General features: G+C 42.5%; 2 protein-coding genes across 2 annotated transcripts; one reads left to right on the plus strand and one right to left on the minus strand.

Moving 5' to 3' along the window:
- Positions 1–488: 488 nt before the first annotated feature.
- On the plus strand, positions 489–6,302 carry rrp8 (ribosomal RNA processing 8). Its single transcript, XM_030744829.1, has 8 exons — positions 489–654; positions 789–906; positions 1,091–1,337; positions 2,833–3,652; positions 4,786–4,915; positions 5,022–5,128; positions 5,216–5,312; positions 5,836–6,302. The coding sequence occupies exons 2-8, from the start codon at positions 802–804 to the stop codon at positions 5,947–5,949; spliced, it is 1,620 nt and encodes a 539-aa protein (XP_030600689.1). The 5' UTR covers positions 489–654; positions 789–801; the 3' UTR covers positions 5,950–6,302.
- Positions 6,303–8,498: 2,196 nt separating this feature from the next.
- Positions 8,499–20,860, minus strand: LOC115790907 (uncharacterized). The gene is made up of 14 exons (XM_030744917.1): positions 20,772–20,860; positions 18,028–18,342; positions 17,521–17,829; positions 14,785–15,069; positions 14,559–14,703; positions 13,503–13,666; positions 13,119–13,400; positions 12,715–13,014; positions 12,330–12,614; positions 12,083–12,245; positions 11,059–11,219; positions 10,826–10,901; positions 9,582–9,609; positions 8,499–9,469 (listed from the first exon to the last, which is right to left on the minus strand). Exons 1-14 carry the CDS (start codon positions 20,836–20,838, stop codon positions 9,323–9,325), a joined length of 2,727 nt encoding a protein of 908 aa, XP_030600777.1. The 5' UTR covers positions 20,839–20,860; the 3' UTR covers positions 8,499–9,322.
- Between the last annotated feature and the right edge of the window lie 633 nt (positions 20,861–21,493).

Consider the following 21,493-nt stretch of genomic DNA (forward strand, 5'->3'; position numbering starts at 1 on the left):
GGATTTGACTTTTACAGCGGGTCAGTCTGAATAGTCACATCGGTTTTTATCGTGGGTCTAGTTAAGTGTTTAGCATTTTCAAATTTAAAAAGCAGTTTGCTCTGCAGCTTAAATTTAAATGACAACTCTAATTTAATTTAATCTAATCTAATTTCATAATCTAATTTCTGTGGACAGTCATAACCACAACAGAACTACTTACTAAGAGATCATGTTTGTTTGTTGTTTGTTTACTTTTGTTTGTTGTTTTCACTTGTTTTGTGAATTTAAAGGGAAAAATCCACCCTTAAACAGAACATAGTTTCTGTCTTGTTATAGTTTTAGGTTATGTCACTTGTCTTTATGTTATATCGCTTAAAAACCCTTAAAAATAACAGAATCTTAATGTTTTTTATTATCATCACCAAAAAAAAAAAAAAAAAAAAAAAAACGCCATTTCCCATGTATCTCCGGTGTGCTTACGTCAGTAATGTGCGCCCGTAGTTCTGTTTTGCTTCTTTGGCCCGCATGACACAAAACCAACGTGGCTTTTGCTAGAGTGGAGTTTTCTGCAGGTATTAAGCGTAGTTACATGTTCATTAAATAAAACCGTTTCGTCTTAAGACCGGAAACAGGGTGTGTGACACGTGAATCAGCTCGCTTTGAAGCAAACTCGTGAGTATTTGAATGAACAGAGTTAGCTCACAGACATGTAAAACTTAGGTTAGCGGTCTGATGGCAAAGAAGTGGCCCTTTACAAGGCTTTCATCTCCGGCAGGGGTTTACATGGGTGTGCATTTTTCTAACAGGACTCACAGAAACATGTTTAATGAGGATGAAGACTGGAATGATGAACGAGAGGCTCAAATCTTGAGTAAAACCGTCCTCAGTAACACCAAGAAGACAGACGGTGGCACCAGTGTGAAGGTACATGCGGACTGTAACTTTAATAACCAGACGTAAAGTAAGAAAAATCATATTACAGAGCGTGACAGTGTTTTAATATTAGACTGTCTCTAATTGTCTGAGTGTCTACTCATTTTTGTTTAGTTTGTTTTGTTTTTTTTTAAGTTAAATGATTAATGATTCAGCCTACTGCAATCCTCATCAGCTCAAGGTTGTGGGTAAAAGCAGCCTGATGCGGACTCTGAAGACTCTGGGATCAGTACCAGAGTGGAAGCGTGACAGCCATCAGGAGGACAGTGATGAAGACTCAGAAGACGCTCCACCACGGAGTAAGACAAAGAAGAAGAGAAGAAAAAAGAGAAAGCACGTAGAGGAGCAGCAAGAGAACGGAGATCAGAGTTTAAAGGAGGAGAAGTCTGCACCAAAAAAGAGGAAGAAAGATGATAAAGCTGGTGAGTAATCAGACAATGGTCAGCTACATCAAAGTTTTTATCCAGCATTTGTAAGTAGAGTATTTTGATGTACACTACTGTGAAAAGTCTTGAGCCATCTCCCATTTCTTTATATTTTGTTTAGAAAATGAGAAATAGGTGCAGCGATTTACTGAGGCACATCCTAACATACATGGAAAAACAGTCTTCTTCTTCTCTCAGCTGCTTTCTTTAGGAGTCACCACAGCGAATCAGCTGCCTCCCTCTCACCCTATCCCTAGCATCCTTCTCTGTCACACAAACACTCTGTATGTCACTACATCCATGAATCTTCTCTGTGGTCTTCCTCTTTTCCTCCTGCCTGGCAGCACCATATTCACTGTCTTTTGTCCAGTATATTCACTGTCCTTCCTTCGCACATCTCAAACCATCTCAACCTTGCCTCTTTAACTTTGTCTCCAAACTGCTCAATTTGAGCTGTCTCTCTAATGTACTCATTTCTAATTCTTTCCATTCTAAATTCTGGTCACTCCCAGTGGAAATTTTAGCTTCTTCAGCTCTGCCTTCTGTCTTTAAGTCACTGCCACCGTCTCCAAACTATTTATCACAGCAGGTCTCACTACTATCTTGTAAACCTTCCTTTTTTGCTGTTATCTTTTTGTCACAAATCACCCCTGACACTCATCTCCACCCGCTCCACCCTGCCTACACGCTCTTCGTCACCTTTCTTGTGCACTGTCTGCTGCTTTTGATGGTTGACCCCAAGTATTTAAACTCATCTACCTTCATTACCTCTGCTCCCTGCAGCGTCACTGTTACACCTGTCTCCCTCTCATTCACACATTCATTCTGTCTTGCTTCCACTGATTTTCATTCCTCTTCTCTCCAGAGCATACCTCCACCTCTCCAGGTTCTCTTCCACCTGCTCCCTACTCTCGCTCCAGATCACAACGTTGCCTGCATAGTCCCCAGACACTCCTGCCTAACCTCATCTGTCAGCCTGCCCATCACTATTGCAAACAAGAAGGGGTTCAGAGCTGATCCCTGATGTAATCTCACCCCCACCTTAAACCCATTTGTAACCTCTGCAACACACCTCTACCGACATGTCCTGCACCACCCTCACATACTTCTCTGCCACTCCTGACTTCCTCATACAGTACCACTGGCACTCTATCATATGCTTTCTCTACATCCACAAAGACTCAGTGCATCTCCTTCTGAACTTCTCTAAAGTGTATTTCCCCATCAACACTCTCAAAGCAAACATCACATCTGGGAATCAGCTTGTTGGCGCAAAAATGATATTTTATGTCTGTCAAACTGTGTGGCATAGTCAACCAAAGTGAACATGAAATGAGAACAGTTTATTTGCTTTTGTGACAGGCTGCTTGTAACAAAGTGCCTAACTATACAATTTAAAACAGGTAGAATTAGCTCAAGACTTTAGCACAGTATGGTGCAAGAGTGTAAATTATTGACTAAACTGTTTTCTAAAATTTTTTTCTTCCTAAAGGGTCTCCGAAGGCAAAAGGAACATCTTCAGGGGAGGGGATGGACAAAGAAGTGACTAAATCTGCACTGGTGAAAGTGAACAATCCACAAAACACAGAGAGGATGAGCAGGAAGCAGTGGAAAAACAAAATGAAGAACAAGAGGAAATGTAAAAATAAATACAGCCAGAAACAGCCCGAGGAGGAAGTAAGTAATGCAAAGTCTGCAGGAAAACACAAACCAAAGGAAGAAGTGAAAAATGATTTGCATAGCAACAACAAGAGTGAAAAAAACAGCCAAAAGAAGAAAAAAGATCGGAAACCTCTGAAAAAGAAACACACTGAGGAGGAGACTAATGAGAAGAAGTGTATCCCAGCTCAAAAAAATGTACCTGAATCTTCTGCTGATGTATCAGAGCAGCAAACGTGTGAACGTGCAGTGGAAGTTCCAGCTAATCAGCAGCAGTCCCCCACAAAAAGACTGAAACCTGAGCAGAGCAAAGCTCAGACTCTGAAAAGACAGAAGCTGCAGAGGATGCTCCACAGCCAGGACACGGAGCACCACGCGAGTCCTGCAGAGCCAAAAGAGGAGCCGACGGTGTCAGAGGAAGAGGTGAAACGAGACCGCTCTGCCTCCCTCAGGTGCCGCATGGAGCAGCGGTTGGAGGCCGCTCGTTTCCGCTACATTAACGAAGTTTTGTACAGCACGTCCAGCGGCGAGGCGAAGCGTATGTTCAAGCAGGACCCACAGGCCTTCTGGATCTACCACAAAGGTTACACGGCTCAGGTTCAGAGGTGGCCCGCCAATCCAGTGGACGCCATCATCTCTTATATTCAGAAAAGGTGAGTAATATTAATGCATGAAATTGAATTTTTTCAAAAGCACTTAAAGGCCACAGAAAGTGTGAGAACACCTCCATCAGGCAATCACTTTTCCACCTCCATATTTTTTTCTCAGATCCTGCTAGAATTATTTTGCATGATTCACCCTTCAAAATAATCCTTATCTTATTTTATGCTGGACCTTGGTCATTGGTCTGAAACAAACTGTTTTAGCTCAGCTCCCGTTAAGCCAACTTTCTGCATTGCTAACCCTTATAAGCAGATGGCCTGGACAGCAGGTGGAGCAGAGCTGTGTGTGAGATGACAGCGTCACTCAAACTGTCAGAAACTGAGCATGTAGTGTAGGGATTACTTGTACATACAGTGACCTCATGTGAAGCTTTGGACATGTTTAATATCACCTCCAACAGCATAGCACTGAATATATGACAGAAAATAAGCAAGTGTTTCTCACATAAAGGACACAACAGGAGACAGTCTGTTCACACATGCTTGCACGACTAGAATTACTCAGTTTGGTTGATGCTGTCTGCAGAGAGCATGCAGTGGGGTAGGATGCCCACTGTAAATTCCCCAAATTATTTACTGCATCAGGTGTCTCTGCTCGAGACACCTGTGTTCTCACATGTACCTGTGTCCGTTAATGTGTGGAAAAGTTCAATGTTTGCAGTGCAGCTGTAAAAACTGCTAAAGTCAGGAGATTCTTAATCACCTCAGCTCAGCATCCGAGCGCTTCTTCATATTTTGAGCAGAAAGTACGGGATGCTGAACTCAGATCTGTGCTCTAGTATTGTAAAATATATTGTTACTTTCAGACTTTTCCAGAACATTTACAGGCGATATCCGTGCATCTCAAGAAAAAGAAGAAATTCTTCATGCAGAACTCCTGATACGACATCATTTATCTGCTGTAAACAGTAATAGATGACATTACTCTGCTGCAGACTCTGACAGCGAGGACTCGCGCAGCTAATTTTGCACCGCGTGTGTTTAATCGATGCTTTGTTTTGCTGCTGTGAGGAGATTGCCTCGTTAACATCAGCAGTTTGGTGGAAGACGAACGACTTGACATTAGTTTGTTCTGTGGAGTTCAGCCGTTCTAAAAGAAACATCTACTGTATCTCTTGTTTCAGGCCTTCCTCTCTCGTGGTTGCAGACTTTGGTTGCGGTGACTGTAAAATAGCGCGCAGCGTGAAGAACAGGGTTCACAGCTTTGACCTGGCAGCTACCTGTGAGCTGGTCACAGTCTGTGACATGGCACACGTAAGTGTCTTTCTTTCTGCAAAACACCTGTACAGTCTCTGTGATTGTTATTAAATGGATGTTTAAGAGTCTGTGTTATAAAATGAAATGTATCGTGTCTGTTCAGGTGCCTCTCGATGACAGCTCTGTGGACATCGCTGTGTTTTGTCTCTCCCTCATGGGGACCAACCTGGCGGACTTTTTAGCAGAGGCCAATCGAGTGTTAAAAATGGAGTAAATGATGCGACTGATTCCACATATGCATTCTTAGTTTTGTTCACACGCCGTGTGTCTCATTGTTTTTTGACACCTTTATTGCAGAGGAGTCCTTAAAATAGCAGAAGTGACGAGCAGATTCGACAATGTGCGAAGCTTCATCACTGCGCTGTCAACGCTTGGATTCAAGATGGTGTTGAAGGTGAGGAGAAAGGGCCGTGTTCTGTTTACAGGAAAAAAAGCATGTCAGAGCTATAAAATCAAGGTTCAGTGATGACGATAGCAAAGTGTAGGCCTGCATAAAAATCTGCATGTTGCTTGTTTGTTTCCAGCTGTACAAGCTGAATTAAACATGTAAAATATTCAATATTTAGTGTGTGCAAGCATCATTGTTTCAATCTCATTGTACATCCTGTATAATGACAATAAAGGCATTCTATTCTATTCTATTCTATTTTTCCTTTTAAGAGCCTGTAGTTGGCAGATGCATCTCCTATAATTATAGCTCGTGGCGCTATGGGCAGGAAACCACATGCAGGCAGAAAAGAATATTCTGTACTGTTTTGCTGTTGGCAAGAAAGAGAGAGTTAAATTTATCACAGGTAGATGGACGTCATCAAAACAACTCAGTCTGAACAAGACTTGGACCACATGAAGAGCAGTAGCTCACATATTCAAATTTGCCTGCTAGATTTATTGTTATTTTTGTCTTTTCTCCCCTTCAGGACACAGAAAATAGTCATTTCTACTCCTTTGAATTTGTGAAGATGAAAAAGGCTCCAGAAAATGTAAAGAAAGTTGGACTGCAGTTGAAGCCGTGTGTTTACAAGAAGAGATGAAGATGTTACAGGACGTCATAAAGGAACTTCTCTTTGCATGTGTATATAACTGGACTGTGCCTGTTGTACTCGCAGTTTTCAGGAGGAGTGCATTTTTCTTAAATGTATCATGTTTGGTACATTTTTGATTATTCATTTTACATTTTGTTATAAATACGTGATTTTTTTTTTTGTCATATGGTGGCTGCTGTTTTCTCAGCACAAGATATCAAGATATTGATTCTGTTATTTACTCAGATACTGTAAATAAAAACTGTATTTACAGTCTTGGAGTAAGTCACTACTGCTGCCTGGGATACTGTGTATAGAGGCAGTTTTCTAAGAGAAGTCCCATAAATGCTACAATCGGGGGGGGGGGGGGGGGGGGGGGGGCGCACCTAAAAGTCTTTAAAATATAAACTTTTTTAAATTATTGTGTGTGATGTGTCTGTGCTCATTTGCATCCAACAAACTTTAAAGGATGATACTGAATGTGAGAGTTTGTGAACAAACAATTGACTCACTTGGTTTCTTGCATAATCATTTTCCACAAGAGGGCATAACAGCGCTGCAGAGAAGCTGGAGTTTATGTCTGAATCATACACAGTGCAAGAATTTATAGCTTCTCTCCTTTTGTCATAGCAGATGGTCCTCACTAATTAAGCATAGCAAAGACACTACAAGGACATGTTTTCTTAAGTTGGAGCAGTCTGACAGTCCTCTGTACTGTATCTGAAACTGTTTTTTGGGGTTTAATAATAATACACTGCACAAACAAATTGAAGGAACACTTTTTAATCAGAGTTTAGCATCAAGTTAGTTAAACTTCTGGGACGTTGATCTGGTCAGTTAAGTAGCAGAGAGGCTTTGGTGTTAATGAAATTAACAACAGGTGCACTAGACCATCATCTCCAGGATGGCACATCAATACGTGCCATTGCTAGAAGGTTTGCTGTGTCTCCCAGCACAGTCTCAAGCATATGGAGGAGACTGCAGGAGACAGGCGGTTACTCTAGGAGAGCTGAACAGGGCTGTAGAAGGTCCTTCTATGCAGCAGTATGTTGGAGCAGCAGCTTGTCTACAGCTGAGAGGAAGAGGATAGACAAGCTCATCAGGAAAGCCAGCTCTGTCCTAGGATGTCCTCTCGACTCAGTGCAGGTGGTGGGAGACAGAAGGACTCTGACCAAAATAACATCACTGATGGACAAGGTCTCCCATCCCATGCATGAAACTGTTGCTGAGCTGGAGAGCTCCTTCAGTGACAGACTGCTGCATCCTAAATGCACAAAGGAGCGTTACCGCAGCTCCTTCCTCCCAGCAGCTGTAAGACTTTATAACCATCACTGCTCCCAACAAAAACCACAATAACCTACACAATGTAGGATAATATATAATATACTGTAAATAGTCCGGCACATCATGCACATTGTATATAGTGTTATTATTATTAGTAGTATTAAGGTTAATATTGTTTGTTGATTTTATATATATTCTTTTCTTAATAGTGTGAATTATTATATCTTTATTTATATTTATAATAACTGCGGCTGCTGTTACACCCAAATTTCCCCTCTGTGGGACAATAAAGGCTGTTTCTTCTTCTTCTTCTTCTTCTTCTTCTTAACCCATCAGCAGGACTGGTATCTGCTTCTTTGTGCAAGGAGGAACATGATGAGCACTGCCAGACAAAAACAAAATTACCTCTACCAGGCCACTGGTGTGACCAATCAGAAACAGTCATCATGACGATGGCCTGAAGGCCCAACATCCTGTAGTAGGCCCTCTGCACCGTGGAGCTCGACTGATGAGAGCAGGTTCACCCTGAGCACATGTGACAGACATGAAAGGGTCTGGAGAAGCTGTGGAGAACGTTATGCTGCCTGTGACATTGTTCAGCACGACCGTTTTGGTGGTGTGTCAGTGCTGATCTGGGGACACATATCCATGGAGGGAGACACAGACCTCTACAGCCTAGGCAACCGCACCTTGACTGCCATTAGGTATTGAGATGAAATCCTTGGACCCTCTGTCAGACCCTATGCTGGTGCAGTGGGTCCTGGGTTCCTCCTGGTGCACGAGAATGCCCGGCCTCATGTGGCGAGAGTATGCAGGCAGTTCGTGGAGGATGAAGGAATTGATACCACTGACTGCTCCCCATGTTTGTCTGACCTAAATCCAATAGGACACATCTGGGACTTTATGTTTTGGTCCATCCTACACAACCAGGTTGCACCTCAGACTGTCCAGGAGCTCAGTGATGCCCTGGTCTAGGTCTGGGAGGAGCATACCCAGATGTTATCAGGCATGCATATAAGCACGTGGGGGGCATACAAACTACTGAGTACCATTTTGAGTGGTTGCAATGAAATTTCAACTAAATGTTCAAGCCTGCTGCATCATTTGGTCACATTTCTCCCATTGAGATCTGATGTGTTTTCAAAGTGTTCCTTTATTTTTTATTTTTTGAGCACCTTATGTAAGAAGTTAAAAACAAAGGAAAAATACTTTGGAATCACTTTATTGACAAACCAAAAATACACATCTGAAAATACACTGTGTATAATGCAAAGTGAAAAATTCAAGTAAAACCTTTGTTGAAAAACAAAAAAAAAAAGTGCAAAATGCATGCATATCGAGCAAAAAGCCAAGAAGTGCCAAAAACTGCTGTTCCTAAAGTGACCACTTGAGGCTGGCCGCAAAACTGAGACTCCTGTGTTAAAACGTCTTCATAACTTCAGAGCATAACAAAGCATATTTACATTATGGTCCAAAAAAACGTTTTTTCCTCTGTGGATAGTTTGCCCTTTCATAGCAACTCAAGAGTGGGTTAATGTTTTTTATTTTACTATTAGGTAATCCATCTGGTCACCTGTGTGGGCCGGCACAAGTCGCTGCAGCCAGTCTGTCTGCTAAACCTCACCTCTGCTATCTGTAGTCACCAGTATTATAGCCTGATAAAAAGCTGCTTTTGGCTGCCCCCTAGTCTGTGACTTATCACTAATTAGCATGTGTGTTACAGTTTATGAATATGAATAGTTTGTGACAATTTACATATTACATACAACATATTTCCACCCTCTGGTCCAAATATGTTAAATATGTTAAAAAGCGAATGTAGCAGTGGCCAAAATGTGGTGTCCAGCATCAATGGGTGGTTACATGCATACATCTTTTATATACTCTTTAAACTTTAAAGTCCTCAGTGCTAATCTGTTCAAAATTGTTCATTATTCAAAATATATATACATAGATTAACTTGAAATGCTAATTTCAAAGGCGAACATAACCCTCAAAAACACTGGAAAAAAGAGCACTGCAGTTTCAGTAAGATGCCACATCTGGTCTGCACACAGCTGGATGTGGTTTTAAAAAACCCTGTAAAGCATTGTTGTCTTCACACTGTGCTCTTGACATCAATGACTATGGCATAACGGACCCTATGACTGCACTCCTCGCTGCCCTTTTCTCTCACTGCTGGCTTCTTCACCTCAGGAGAGCCGGGGTCCTGCATCAGGGATGTCAACGCTGAGAGATACTCCTCCTGATTTACAGAGAGAAATGGAGACGCCAAGGAAAGGCCACCAGGAGCTGTTATATTTAGTTTAAGATTTTAGAGACACTATGAAAAGCTGGAGAGAACGATTTAAATGTACCTTATACTGTTTTCTGTCGTTTCTTTGGCTGTAAAGCAAAAGCAAACATGTTAAGATTCATTAAATTATTTTTCAGACTTCACCACTAGATGGCACTGTGACACAATTGGCCACACCGAGTCGATTCACATAAGTGGACTGCAGGGGTGAACGCATGTGACAGGAATATCAATGAATACGAGTGGTGACCCGAGTCTTCATCATTGATCTCTGGTGTCAGAAGCAGCAGCTCGCTTTGTACACTGTGACCTCAGTGACAATAAACCCAGTGATGTCCTGCTGCTGACAAAAAAAATGTCCCCATGCAGCACTGGAGATGAGGGAAAAAGGAGCGGGGGGGGGGGGGGGGGGGGGGGGGGGGGGGGGGGGGGGGGGGGGGACATTAGTCCCAAATAACTTTCCTCTGTGGGGAGTCAGGTTTTCTTGTTGTTCACTGGGTGCCTGACCTTCCCAAATTAACTTGACAGGACCCTCCCACCGGAGCAAGGGATAACGGACAGAGACTCCGTCTGTCAATGGCACCTTCGCCAAATTCCACCAAGTTCCAGTCAGAGTGGCAGGCGTGTTAAAATAACCTGTAAACCGCTCTTGTGCAGTTTTATTCACACGGGGCCTGATCTGATCGCGACAGACATTCTTGTGAGAAGTTAGATTTGGCGCTTGACTGTGGAAATGTGGAAGCTTCTGCAGGCAGAAACCATTAACAGGTCTAGGATTGTGAAAGATATCCCACATCAGAACTAAAAGATGTGACTTTTTCTCCAACAGCAACAGGATTAAAAGCTGAATTTGTGGATTTTTTTGATTGATGAATGGCAGCTTGATTTTCATTATACTAATAACTTCCGAACATGTGGACTTTTTGCACTTTTTACCTTCTCTTTTGCAATGTGTCGGTGATGATAATTGGCCAGCTCACAGCGGTCTGTTGCAGAACTTGCCAGAAGTAACACTGCTAAAAGCCAGAACAGGAAGCTGGAAAATAAATCTGTTTGTCTGGCTGACTAACAATTTCTACCTGTCTGCAGGCAGTGCTGCGGTGTCAGAGGCACCTGTCTGCGTCAGCCGCATAACTTCCTGTTTGTGAATAACAGCATGGCACTGGGGTTTTGGTTAGTGGGGTTAACGATCCGCACATCCTGTTTGTCTAGTACTGTGTGCCATCGGCAGCGTTGCCCTCATTTGCCCGTCAACACATCACCTGCTGAGCTGCTGTTTGTCACCTGTGGAAGTGTGTAACTCACCAGCACACACAGAGGATGATGATGGAGATAAGAATGAGGGCTAATGCTGAAGAGATGCAAATCATGGATGTGAGAGCTGCAACACAAAGTACACAAAGCAATCTATATCAGTCAAGCATCTCAGCAAACCTCAGAGTGAAACTGGTGACGCACCTAAGCATGCAGATATTATCAGGATCTCTCTATTGTGTCATGTGTCTCTGAGTGCAAAACCCATCATGGCAGACACGTACCAAGCTGTTCAATCCTACTTGTGACTTCCACCTGAATGCTGACTGTTGCAGTGTGGTGATAGAAGGATGCGCAGCAGGTGTACAGGCCTTTGTTCAGCTCTTCAAGCTCTGGCTGGAAGATCATTGCCAAACCTGCCATTTGCACAAACGAGCCATCACTCCTGAAATGCAAAAGACTTTGAATTGAATTTATCTTTACGGAAATTTTTGTGAAATATAGTAATGTACTGCATTGCTGAGGGTTAAACAAGACCATTAAAGCCACCCTAATGTTGATATGCTGAACAGGAGGCTGCAGGTAACTGGCTTTCCCTTTTCTTGCAGAGTGGAAACAGGGAAAGTGCTAACCTGGCTCTGCCCCGTACTAAAACGCCTGCACCATCATCCCTAAAGCTCACTTTAGCACTTAATATAGTGTTTTAAAAAAACCCAAAACGAACAAACACTTGCCCAGATCCGGGCTAGTTGCTTGCCCAATGCAAACAAAATAAAATTTATTATGCAAAAATAAATTTTGCTCTATGACAGGGTGTTGCTTCTTCTACTTTCTCTGCTACTGTGGGAACGCTTCAATTTTGTGTGTTCACAGGAACTTCCTGATCATGATTAGGTGATAGATAAAAGGTAGACCACTCACCAGCTGAGGTTATAATCAGGCTATTTTGTTTTTATAATTTTACTGAAAATAGTTAATGCACCTGCTCACCAAATAATCCTCCACACAGCCTTGTATTGAAGATAAAATTTTAATTTTTTTTTCACAATGACTTGTTTAAAGTTGCTGTTTTTAACATTTAGACCACGCCAGTCTGGTTGTTTGCCCGGTTCCAGTCTAAGCAGAGCTAAACTATCTCCTGGCATGATCTTATTCAGCTAAATTATGCTCTTTTACGTAAATAATCCAATTAATATTTTCAGAGTGCTACTTCTGAATCGTGAAATCACGGAGTTTTGAGCAGTACGCTGTGTTCACCGAGCTTCTGTGTCATCGTGATTAGGTGGTTTAAAACAGAGGATACCCCACCTCTTACAGCTGAGGTTGTACTCCGGCACGTTGCCCTCAACTCTGAGCAGTATTTTCTGTTCGTGATGATTGTCATGGAGAGAAAGTCTGTATACAGCAGGTTGATCATTGTAGCGGCTTTGCAGAGGAGTCGTGTAGTTCAGGACTCTCAGAGAAGAAATGTCTGCAGAAAAAAAATCAGTCAGAATGTGAAAGATGAACTTTGTGTGTCGGGGCTTCACATGAGTACTGTCTCTGTTACACTTACAGTATCTGGGGATGTGAACGGTCCTTTTCTGTGTGGTCCCTGGTTCAAACTGATACACACATGTCAGGTTTTGCCCCTCATGACGGTCCAGAGGAAACTTATAAGTCAGCCTGACGTTCATTGTGTTTCCTTCATGTTCTGTGAGCATGGAGGTTTGACTTTCGGTATTTTCAGGAAGGTCCCAGGCGAGATTTGTCTGGACACACTCCCCTGTGCACTCACATGCTGCCAGCCAGAGACGAGAGTCTCGCTGTCTCACCACAGCTGCGCTCAGCAGGGGGGCTTCTGAAAAAAAAAAAAAGAGGGGTGGCAGGAAGGAGAAGAGTGACTGCGTGAGGTTGTCTGTGTCATAGAAAGAAATACTTCTAAGAAATGAGTAGCGTACTGTGCACAGGGATGTTTATTGTTCTTTCTTCTGCTGCCTCCAGGCTTGGATGCTTCACTATGCAAGTCAAATTCTGACCAGCATAGAGAGAGGACAGGAAGTTCACAGAGCTAGAAGCCAATACCAGACCGTGAGGCTGTTGTTTAGTCTCTGTCAGATTACTGATGCTGTTGTCGGTGTTTCCGATGTGCCAGGTTATAGCCGCTGCAGGAGGGGCACTGTCCGCCGAGCACTGCACCTTTGTGTACTTGTGACCGTCTCTCCACTCAGTGCTGGTGTTGATGGTGATGTTAGGATGAGCTGTGCAGGAAAGAGAAGTTAAATAACAGGAAGTGAGGGCTTTCACTCGAGAAATAAATAAATAAATAAAAGAAATCATCCATTGGTTAATTTGTTGAACATACCGCAGAGAGGGAGCGTTATGCTTCTGTTCTCTGGTTTCTCAAATGCCGGGTGATTTATCACACACTCTGCAGTGAGCTCCCAAGGCAAACAGGCAGGGAGGAGTAAAACTCCCCTGACAGAGTGGCTTCCATTATGAGAAGTGGAGTTGAACCAAAAGTCTTCAGACACACCCTCCGGTAGAAGCCAGGACATGTTGGCTGCAGGAACAGCATCAGCTGCTGAGCACTCAATCACCCTGTGTCCACCTTCAGTCCGCAAATCAACTCGTATTGTGGGAGGAACTGGCGGGAAGTGTGCAGAGAAAAGAGTTCATGTCAATATTTCATAGTCAGATGATGGAGAAGGTCAAAGCAGAGTCAATACCTGCAAAGAGGTTCACCTACTTTGTTGTATGGGCTTAATGGTGACATTGAACCGCAGCACTGCTTTAAGGTGCTGATAAGAGAAGACACATTCATAAAGACCAGCATGCTGATGCTCCACAGGACCCTGAAATCTGAGGCTTCTGTTCACTGGCTTCACGCTCTCAGGCAAGGGGCCATCATCTCTAGGGGGTAAATATGTAAAATAGTCAGGAACGTTTTACTGTGTCTTAACATGAAAATACAAAAGGAAAACAAAGCTTGAATAAATAAACATTTTGTTCAGAAAATCTGGTTCCTGCTGACAGTCGCTTGTGGTTTTTGTGCCACCAAATGTGCCACCACTGAAACTACCTACATATCCTGTGGAGGATGTTTCACTACATGTGTTCATGAAACAATATTATTGAAGCTTCTTTTTTCTGCAAAAGACAATTATTGTTTTTCTTTATTGTACAGTACCAGTCCAAGTTTGGACACAATGTGTCCAAACCTTTGATTGGTACTGTACCTTGTTGAAAAAAAAGCACTCCACCAAAGGACCACACCACCAACTGGCTGGCAACACATCAGAGGGAGACCCAAGTTTATTTATTCCTGAACTCTGCTATAGTAACTTTGCATGATTCACAGTTCAAAATAATGCTCATTAATCTGGCACTGTTCATCAGCTGTCTGAAACAACCTTTTTTTAAGCTCCTCTTCTTTTAAGGCCCCCCCTCTCTTCAAGCCATCATTCTTCTGACTGGCTGCCCTTTGCAAACAGAAGGTTTGAACAGTAATGTGGGTGGGGCTTCTGTGCCACAGCCAGAGCTGTTTGCCTGAGATGCCCACTTTAAGGATATCCACTTTTACTGACATCATACAGAGCTAGTAGCAGAAAAAAAAAATGTCTGCTAGAGTACACAGCTTGCTAGGTTAATAAAGGAACAGTAACTGAGTGCACAACTGCTCTGTATCACATTCTTAATTTCACATTTCCAACCGGTAACACAGGATGTCTGTTACAATTATACTTTTTAGAGTTCACACACGTGAAGTTTATGGAGTGCTCCTTTAACAGCAAATTTTTCGTACTTGTTGCAGATAACATTGTAGCGTGGCACATTCCCTTCGACCTCGAGCCAGATAACAGCTTCAGTGTCTTCTTCCTGCAGCTCTACATCTTCAAAATCATCCTTGCTGCCTTCCAAGTCTGAGTGCAACTGACCTCCAGCCAAATCTGTACATTAGAAAAAAAGAATCTGTTTTCCTTTGTTACCTCTTGAGCATTAACAGTTTATTCAACACTGATTGTACTCACAGAAATTTGGCAGCGTTAGTACTCGTGACTCCTTTTGTGCGAATTTTGGATGGTCAAATACACAGGTGACGTTATGACCCCCATATTCTGTTACGGGGAGGTGGACTGAGACTGTTTGCATGTTAGAGTCAGAGTCGTTCTCTCTCTGCAGCTCTTTAGCTGTGTTCAAAGCCAAGTAGATGTCAGTGTCAGGTCTCCCTCCAGATGAAGTGCAAGAGACCACCCAGAAATCATTTCCTTCTTTTTGCTGTACCATCTCCGCTTTGATATTCACATTTGGCCTTGCTGCAGAGCAGGAAGAGAGGCGAGAAGAGTTATTTTTCACGAGCTCTAATGTTATTTCCAGCAAATTAAAAAGTCAGATAGCAAGTAGAGGCTCAGGGTGTTTTGGTTAAATAGGAAGCCGGGGCCGGATGAGTTGAATGTTAGCTAAACACACACCATGAGGGGCTTCTGCTTGGGTACTGGAGAGTGCTGACTTAGGCTTATCACCTGTCCCATCTGTTGGCTGAGCTGCAGCTGAGAGCAGATGTCTGGCCCAGCTGCTACCCAACTGAAGCTGACAGAACCGCAGGCTTTAATACCGCAAATCAGCAGAGATCAGAGTCTATTATCAAATACATAAAAGTTTTGGTGTTATGCAATAGTCAAATGTCTCTAACGAGCAAGTGAGCTAACACCTCATAATAAATTGAATGCTGGGCAGGGGTGTGCACACTTGGAGTGAGTTAATGTGTTTTGGCTTTAATAATTCCATCTGTTAACATGTAAAGTTCTGTCTGGGTTAAACCACTGCAGTTTGAAAATGATCGACGCTGCAGTGCTTCAGTGAAGGGTAAATCATGGACAAATGAGTTCGGTGGCCTGGCTTACATTAACGAGACTGTTACTGTAAAGTCTACCATAGAAACAGCAATCAGAAAAGTGATGAGCTGGAGATATTGGTGGAGACTCAGAAAGTACACCACAACAGCTTCCATGTGAAGTTCTCCATTGAACTGTTGCTCAGATACAGACTAAACATCCAGAGGAACACTTCGTATTTTCAGGAGACTTCAGTCATGTTTCCCTCTTCTCCAACCTGACTGCATTCACACAACTTGTTGACTGTCCTACCAGAGAAAATAAAACCCCTGATCTGCTGCACACCAAAACCACCACAGAAGCCATCCTGAACAAATCTGATCACATGTTTATGGAACAAAAAAAAAAACCCTAAAAAAACATCAGTATTGGAAGACTCCTCTCCTTCTTCTTCTTCATCTTCTTCTAAACCACCTAATACTGGCTGTTCCAATAACAGATTCATGCACATAAACTCAACCATTTCTGGCCCAGATTAAAGGAAACAGAGTTCATAACAAAACCCAGACAGGTGGTGGTGCTGGTGGTGCTGCTGGTGGTGGTGGTGGTGGGTTGTATCTGTTTTATCAGCTGCTTCTTGACCCTGGGTGTTTGGTGCTGAGGTTTTGTGTGAGCGCTTTGTGGGTGGATTGTGTTCATGGACAGTACGCCTTTTTTTCAATGGCCAGCAGGGGGCGACTCCTATAGATGCAAAAACATGTTGGCCTGTATAGAAGTCAGTGGGAAAATGGCCCTCAGCTCCCCTGCTTTATGACCTCACTAAACACTTTTCTGATGAGTTTATCATGTAAATCTATAGTTTTAAGTTATATTCAATGCAAAATTACATTAATCTAGCAAATTATGAGCTCTGTTGGGTTTAAAAAGGATGTTAATTTAGGATATGCTGATTGGCTAATAACTTAAGTCGTTATCCAGTGAGCATGCAGTGCATATCTGATTCAGATAATGACATCTGAAAATGCTTGTTTTCTGAAATTATTTTGCTTTCATAGACGATATTATATTTTTATTAAAGTCTTTCCCTTTTTTTTAAGAACCAAAATCATATTAGAAAACATACAAACACGAATAACCAACTGATCATTTGTACAACTCTGTAACAGCTGAGGGTGCTGCTTGTATTGGTCATCCTCACAGCATCCTCTACGTGCAACATGTTGCTGCAGCTCTGCAGTGCTGTGAATAAAACAGAAAGGTGCTGGCCTAAAAAAAACAAACAAAATCATGACCTAAATACTAAAATGCTCAGTGGACCTGAGAAGAACTGCAGAGTCAGGTAAGGTAAGGACTCACTGCTTTGACCCTCCCTTCCCGTCCTGTGCTATTCATACCATCGTATTGATTTTAGCAGGTTTAATGCTGCAAATTATTTGAAAAAACCTACAAAGCATAATGTCATAATCAAAGTGAGATTGCTGGATTTTTAGGTTCTTCTTTGTTAAGGTTTAATGTTGTAAAGTTGGGTTTTCACCTGCTGGATGAATGCACGTGTGCATGTTTTGACCTGCTGGACTGGAGCCATTAAACTGCACAATGCAGCACGTTACAGTACTGTTATTAATTAGTTGCTGGGCTTCTGCTTCTTTTTCCTTCCATATACTGAACTTCAGTGAAAGAGTGCATTCCCACATGAATGCATTGCACTGTGCAATGTGATTTATGGTCTGTCACCGTGCATGTGGAGCAGAGTGAGAAGGAACAGGCTGCGTAAAATCTCAGCAGGAGAAACTTATTGTGCTGCGAGATGCTGAGTCATGATGCGTGATTGCAAACGTCTGACTGGTGACGCAGTACAATATGTCACCACCTAGCAACAGCGACGTACAAACACAACAACTCTGATAGGATCTGCTGCAAGCGTGAGCTTACTGTAGGTTTCCACCCTGACTGTGGTGAGTGTGGCCTGTGGGAAGGTCAGGTGATCGACCACACAGGTCATGCTGTCCTTGTCCTGCAGGTGGGTGGGGAAGCGGAGGATGCTGCTCACGGTGATGGTGTCGTTTGATGGAAGGGTGTTATTCACAACCACGATAAAGGGGAAAGCTGAAGGAGGGAGGCCGTCCACCGACCAGCTGACACGAGGCTCAGGCCTGCCGTTGATGGCGGAGCATGACACAGACTGATAGTGAGTCCCATTTACAATCTCAGCACTCACAGTGGTCTCTATTTCAGGTTGAACTGTGAAGAAATTTACAAATAAACATGTTAAGTGATGCAGGCATATCCTGGAGTAATGACGCATCAGTTTAATTCAAATCTGGTGGTGCATCAGTTACCACCTTTTAGATTTAGGAATGTTTGTGGCAACCTCACTGGGCTGATTTCTTCTCACAGAAGTGAGTGAATTAAAAAAAATATATTATTGATTTTTCTTACCTATTACACGGATGATTACGGTGCCACTGTAAGTGTCTTTATCTGATTCAAACTCACAGGTGTATTCTCCTTCTACTTCCACACTGGTCACCCTCATCCGAACTGTGAGGTTGGTGAGAGATGCCGGGAGTGAAAAGTTGTCATGCTGAAACGCTTTCCCATTGACAAATCCCGCCAGTCGCTTGTATTTTTTTGAATTGACCTTCTGTTTCCACTCGCTGCTCTCAATAGCACTATCACCCAGATAGACACAGCTCAGGTACACCTCCTCTCCCAGGACTGCTGTGATGCGCTCACAAGGCTCTTCATCCCAACCTAATGAGAGGTCAGAAGTTCAACTCAGAGATCTTGAAACTGAAAACATCGAGAAAGCAGAAACATCTTGAGGGGGAAATGGGTTTGATGAGAGGACTGAGCACAGGGTGATAGATGTTATATTTGTTGTGCCTCAGAGAGGTTTGACTCATCCTGTTGTCTGTCACTAGTTAAGAAAAACTGTGATAGATGAGGCAGAGTAACTGGGTCAGTGTGATGAACTCCTCAGTCATTTCATCAGTATTAGAGCTTGCCTTTGACTAATCAATAGAAACAATACTAGAGGTGTCTAGAGCTTAATGTGAAATGTTGTGTCTCCCAATTCCCAATTAAAATAAAAAAATAAAATAAATAGGCTAAAGTAGAAAAAACATAAAATTTATTATAAATAAAAGAAAAATAAAAGAAACTGAAGAGAAAATTGGAAAAAAATAAAATGTTGAAGGGTTAGTTTTGAAACAAAGGTGAGTGTTTCAACAAAGAGCAAACTTTAAAAAAGTGACATAATCCAAAAGGAAAATCCAAAAATATGATGAGTCAGGAAAAAAAGGAGAACATGAAGGGTATCAGAGGGCAGCACACAGGGAAGCATACACAGGCGGTGTGACAAACAGCACTATTTATACACTGAGGGCTGACTGCAGCATGATAAAGAAATGAGATGCAGGTAAAAGTAATTAACACAGGTGAAGACAGTCAGAGATAGAAAGTAAAACTAACACAGTGTATGAACGATAACAACCCTCAGAGTGAAAAAAGAAGCAATCAAATGAGGAATACTAACAGAGACAAGAAGACTCACAGGTGCAGAAAGATGACAGCAGGAACCAAAGCTGCATTTGCTAATTAAAAATCAAGGCACGAGTCAGCCATAAGGTAAAAGCAGAAATCAAAGACTCAGTAGTAATAATATCACCAGAAGTAAAAGTCACAGAATAATAAAGAAATGAAAACAGGATTCCCAATATTCGACAAGCACAAAGATTCTAACACTAGAAACCCAAAGCCAGAACCCAGAAGGCTAGGATCACACCATTTTATAACTAAAAGATTGTTCATGTTATAAAATTATTTGGGTTTACAGTGAAAAAGCTGAATACAAGAGGTTAACCAGCACACAATGACCGTACTACATAAAAGCAGCCTCGTCCCCTCCCTGTGTATCTGATGGAGGACTCCATTATTTTAATGAAATGAAAACCGTCCAGAATAAGATCCACACCCAGACAGGGTCCTCTACAGTGTTCAGAAATCAGCCACAGTTAGGGACACACTTCACAGGAGAGGACATTTAATATAGGCTGGCAGGTTTTAGCACCCTCAGAAAGGACAGTGTGCAGACTTTTAATGCATACCAAGTCCCCTTCACTCTGTTTCCTCTCCAGACTTCATCAAAGTGCACTTGAGGACACAGCTTGCTCTACCAGTCAGCTGAAGCCAAGAACTTCTATTCAGCTTAAGGTACATGATGAGTAAAATGACGACAGCTCACTGCTGCACTACTTCATTGAAAACCTCTTAACATGCAGCCGGCTGCTGCAGTCTAAACTGTTCGCATCAAGCACTGTTAATGCTGCTGGTCTTACTATACATCACAGCAAATGGAAACAATGTGGAGAGGCTCCAAAGCCTTTTAAGAGGACGAGAAAGCAAGAAAGAGAAATAAGTATGCTGTATCAGTTCAATTATGCCTAGTGGGCCCGTAATTCATTTGCCCTTGCAGGTTATTGCCAAAATAAATGTCAGCCAAGAATGGAAAAGGCACACCTTAAGGATACAAACTAAGTAATAACTGTGAAAGAAAAATCATACATTCTTCTACTGCATCATATTTCCTGAGTCCCAGGGGCTTCTTTTTCTCACCAGACAGCAGCAATGCACCAGTGGCACACAGCAAGCCTTCCTCTGCAGACCCGGGATGTGGTAAACAAATAAAGACTTTCAACTGTAGAAAACAGAGCTCTTTCACACATTTCAACTTTCATCTCCAACTGGAAGTCTCAGTGACTCTGCAGAAACAAAAACTGCACCAAATCAAAGAGTAGGATCTTTAAATAAGTGCAGCCAGGACAGGGTTTTCCCCTAATCTTAAAGACCTCATATATTAGTTTTAAAAGGCTGTAAATAAATAAAATAAAAAATGCTGTGGTGACACTGAGGGCGCACATATAATTACTAATAATGAGCTGCCTGCCAAACATACCATCAGGAATATGTTGCAGAAATAGCTATTATTTAGAGCTTCATGATGCATCCAGTGCGTGGTTTTATTGCCTGTTTGCATTTATGATTGGACTAATCACCTAAGTAAAGCCCCAGCAGCACTGCTGGGTGTAAATGCTTCAGGTTAAACAAGAGCTGAAGGTCCAGTAAAATAAACCTATAAACAGCTGACTGGCAGCAGATGGACTGTAACTCTGCAGACTTACCCAGAATATCCAAAGAATGAGCAACATGTAGGACAAAACCCAAAATCAACAGCCATGAGTGTCCCATGATGGTGTCATCGACCGAAGCAGAACTGGATGGACCAGCTGTACGTGTGGCACAGGGTATTTAAAGGGTGTGTGTATTATGTGGTTTATGGTTTATGGTGCACACCCTCTACAGCTGATATTCACATCTGTGAGCCTTTGCTGCCACTTGTACACCTACAGACTGTAAATGCAAAGCACACTCGCTTAAAAAATGCTTTTTTGCAACAGCAAGTGTTCTCTTGCATGTTTCGCATGTGTCTGACAGTTCACCTCTCAGATGCCCAGAGTCTGTTTTCTCACAATCGCTATACAGGATGCGTCTGTTCAGTTACTCAGCCACCTCATGTAGCATGATGCCTTTGGAAGTGGTAAAGCTATGCATCATTCATACCATCCCATCCCGGCTGGGGCCCGCAGAGACTGCCTGTCTGCAAAACAGCTTGCTACTGTTCATGCCCTGCAGTTCGGGAAATCGCTCACTTCTGGTCATTGTTTTATGGCATAATGTTCCTCTAATTCACTTCGAGTCTGTATGTTTTATGTTTTTTCTTTCTATTTTCTGAGCATAATTTATCACCCTACGAGGCAAACTGCAAACAAACAAATGTGGAAGAGAAAGGTGAATCTTGCAGAGGCTGAGCAGTGCACAGCTTTTCAGAGGTTTCCATCTTATC

Source organism: Archocentrus centrarchus, chromosome 13, assembly GCF_007364275.1.
Source record: "Archocentrus centrarchus isolate MPI-CPG fArcCen1 chromosome 13, fArcCen1, whole genome shotgun sequence".
NCBI classification, from domain to species: domain Eukaryota; kingdom Metazoa; phylum Chordata; class Actinopteri; order Cichliformes; family Cichlidae; genus Archocentrus; species Archocentrus centrarchus.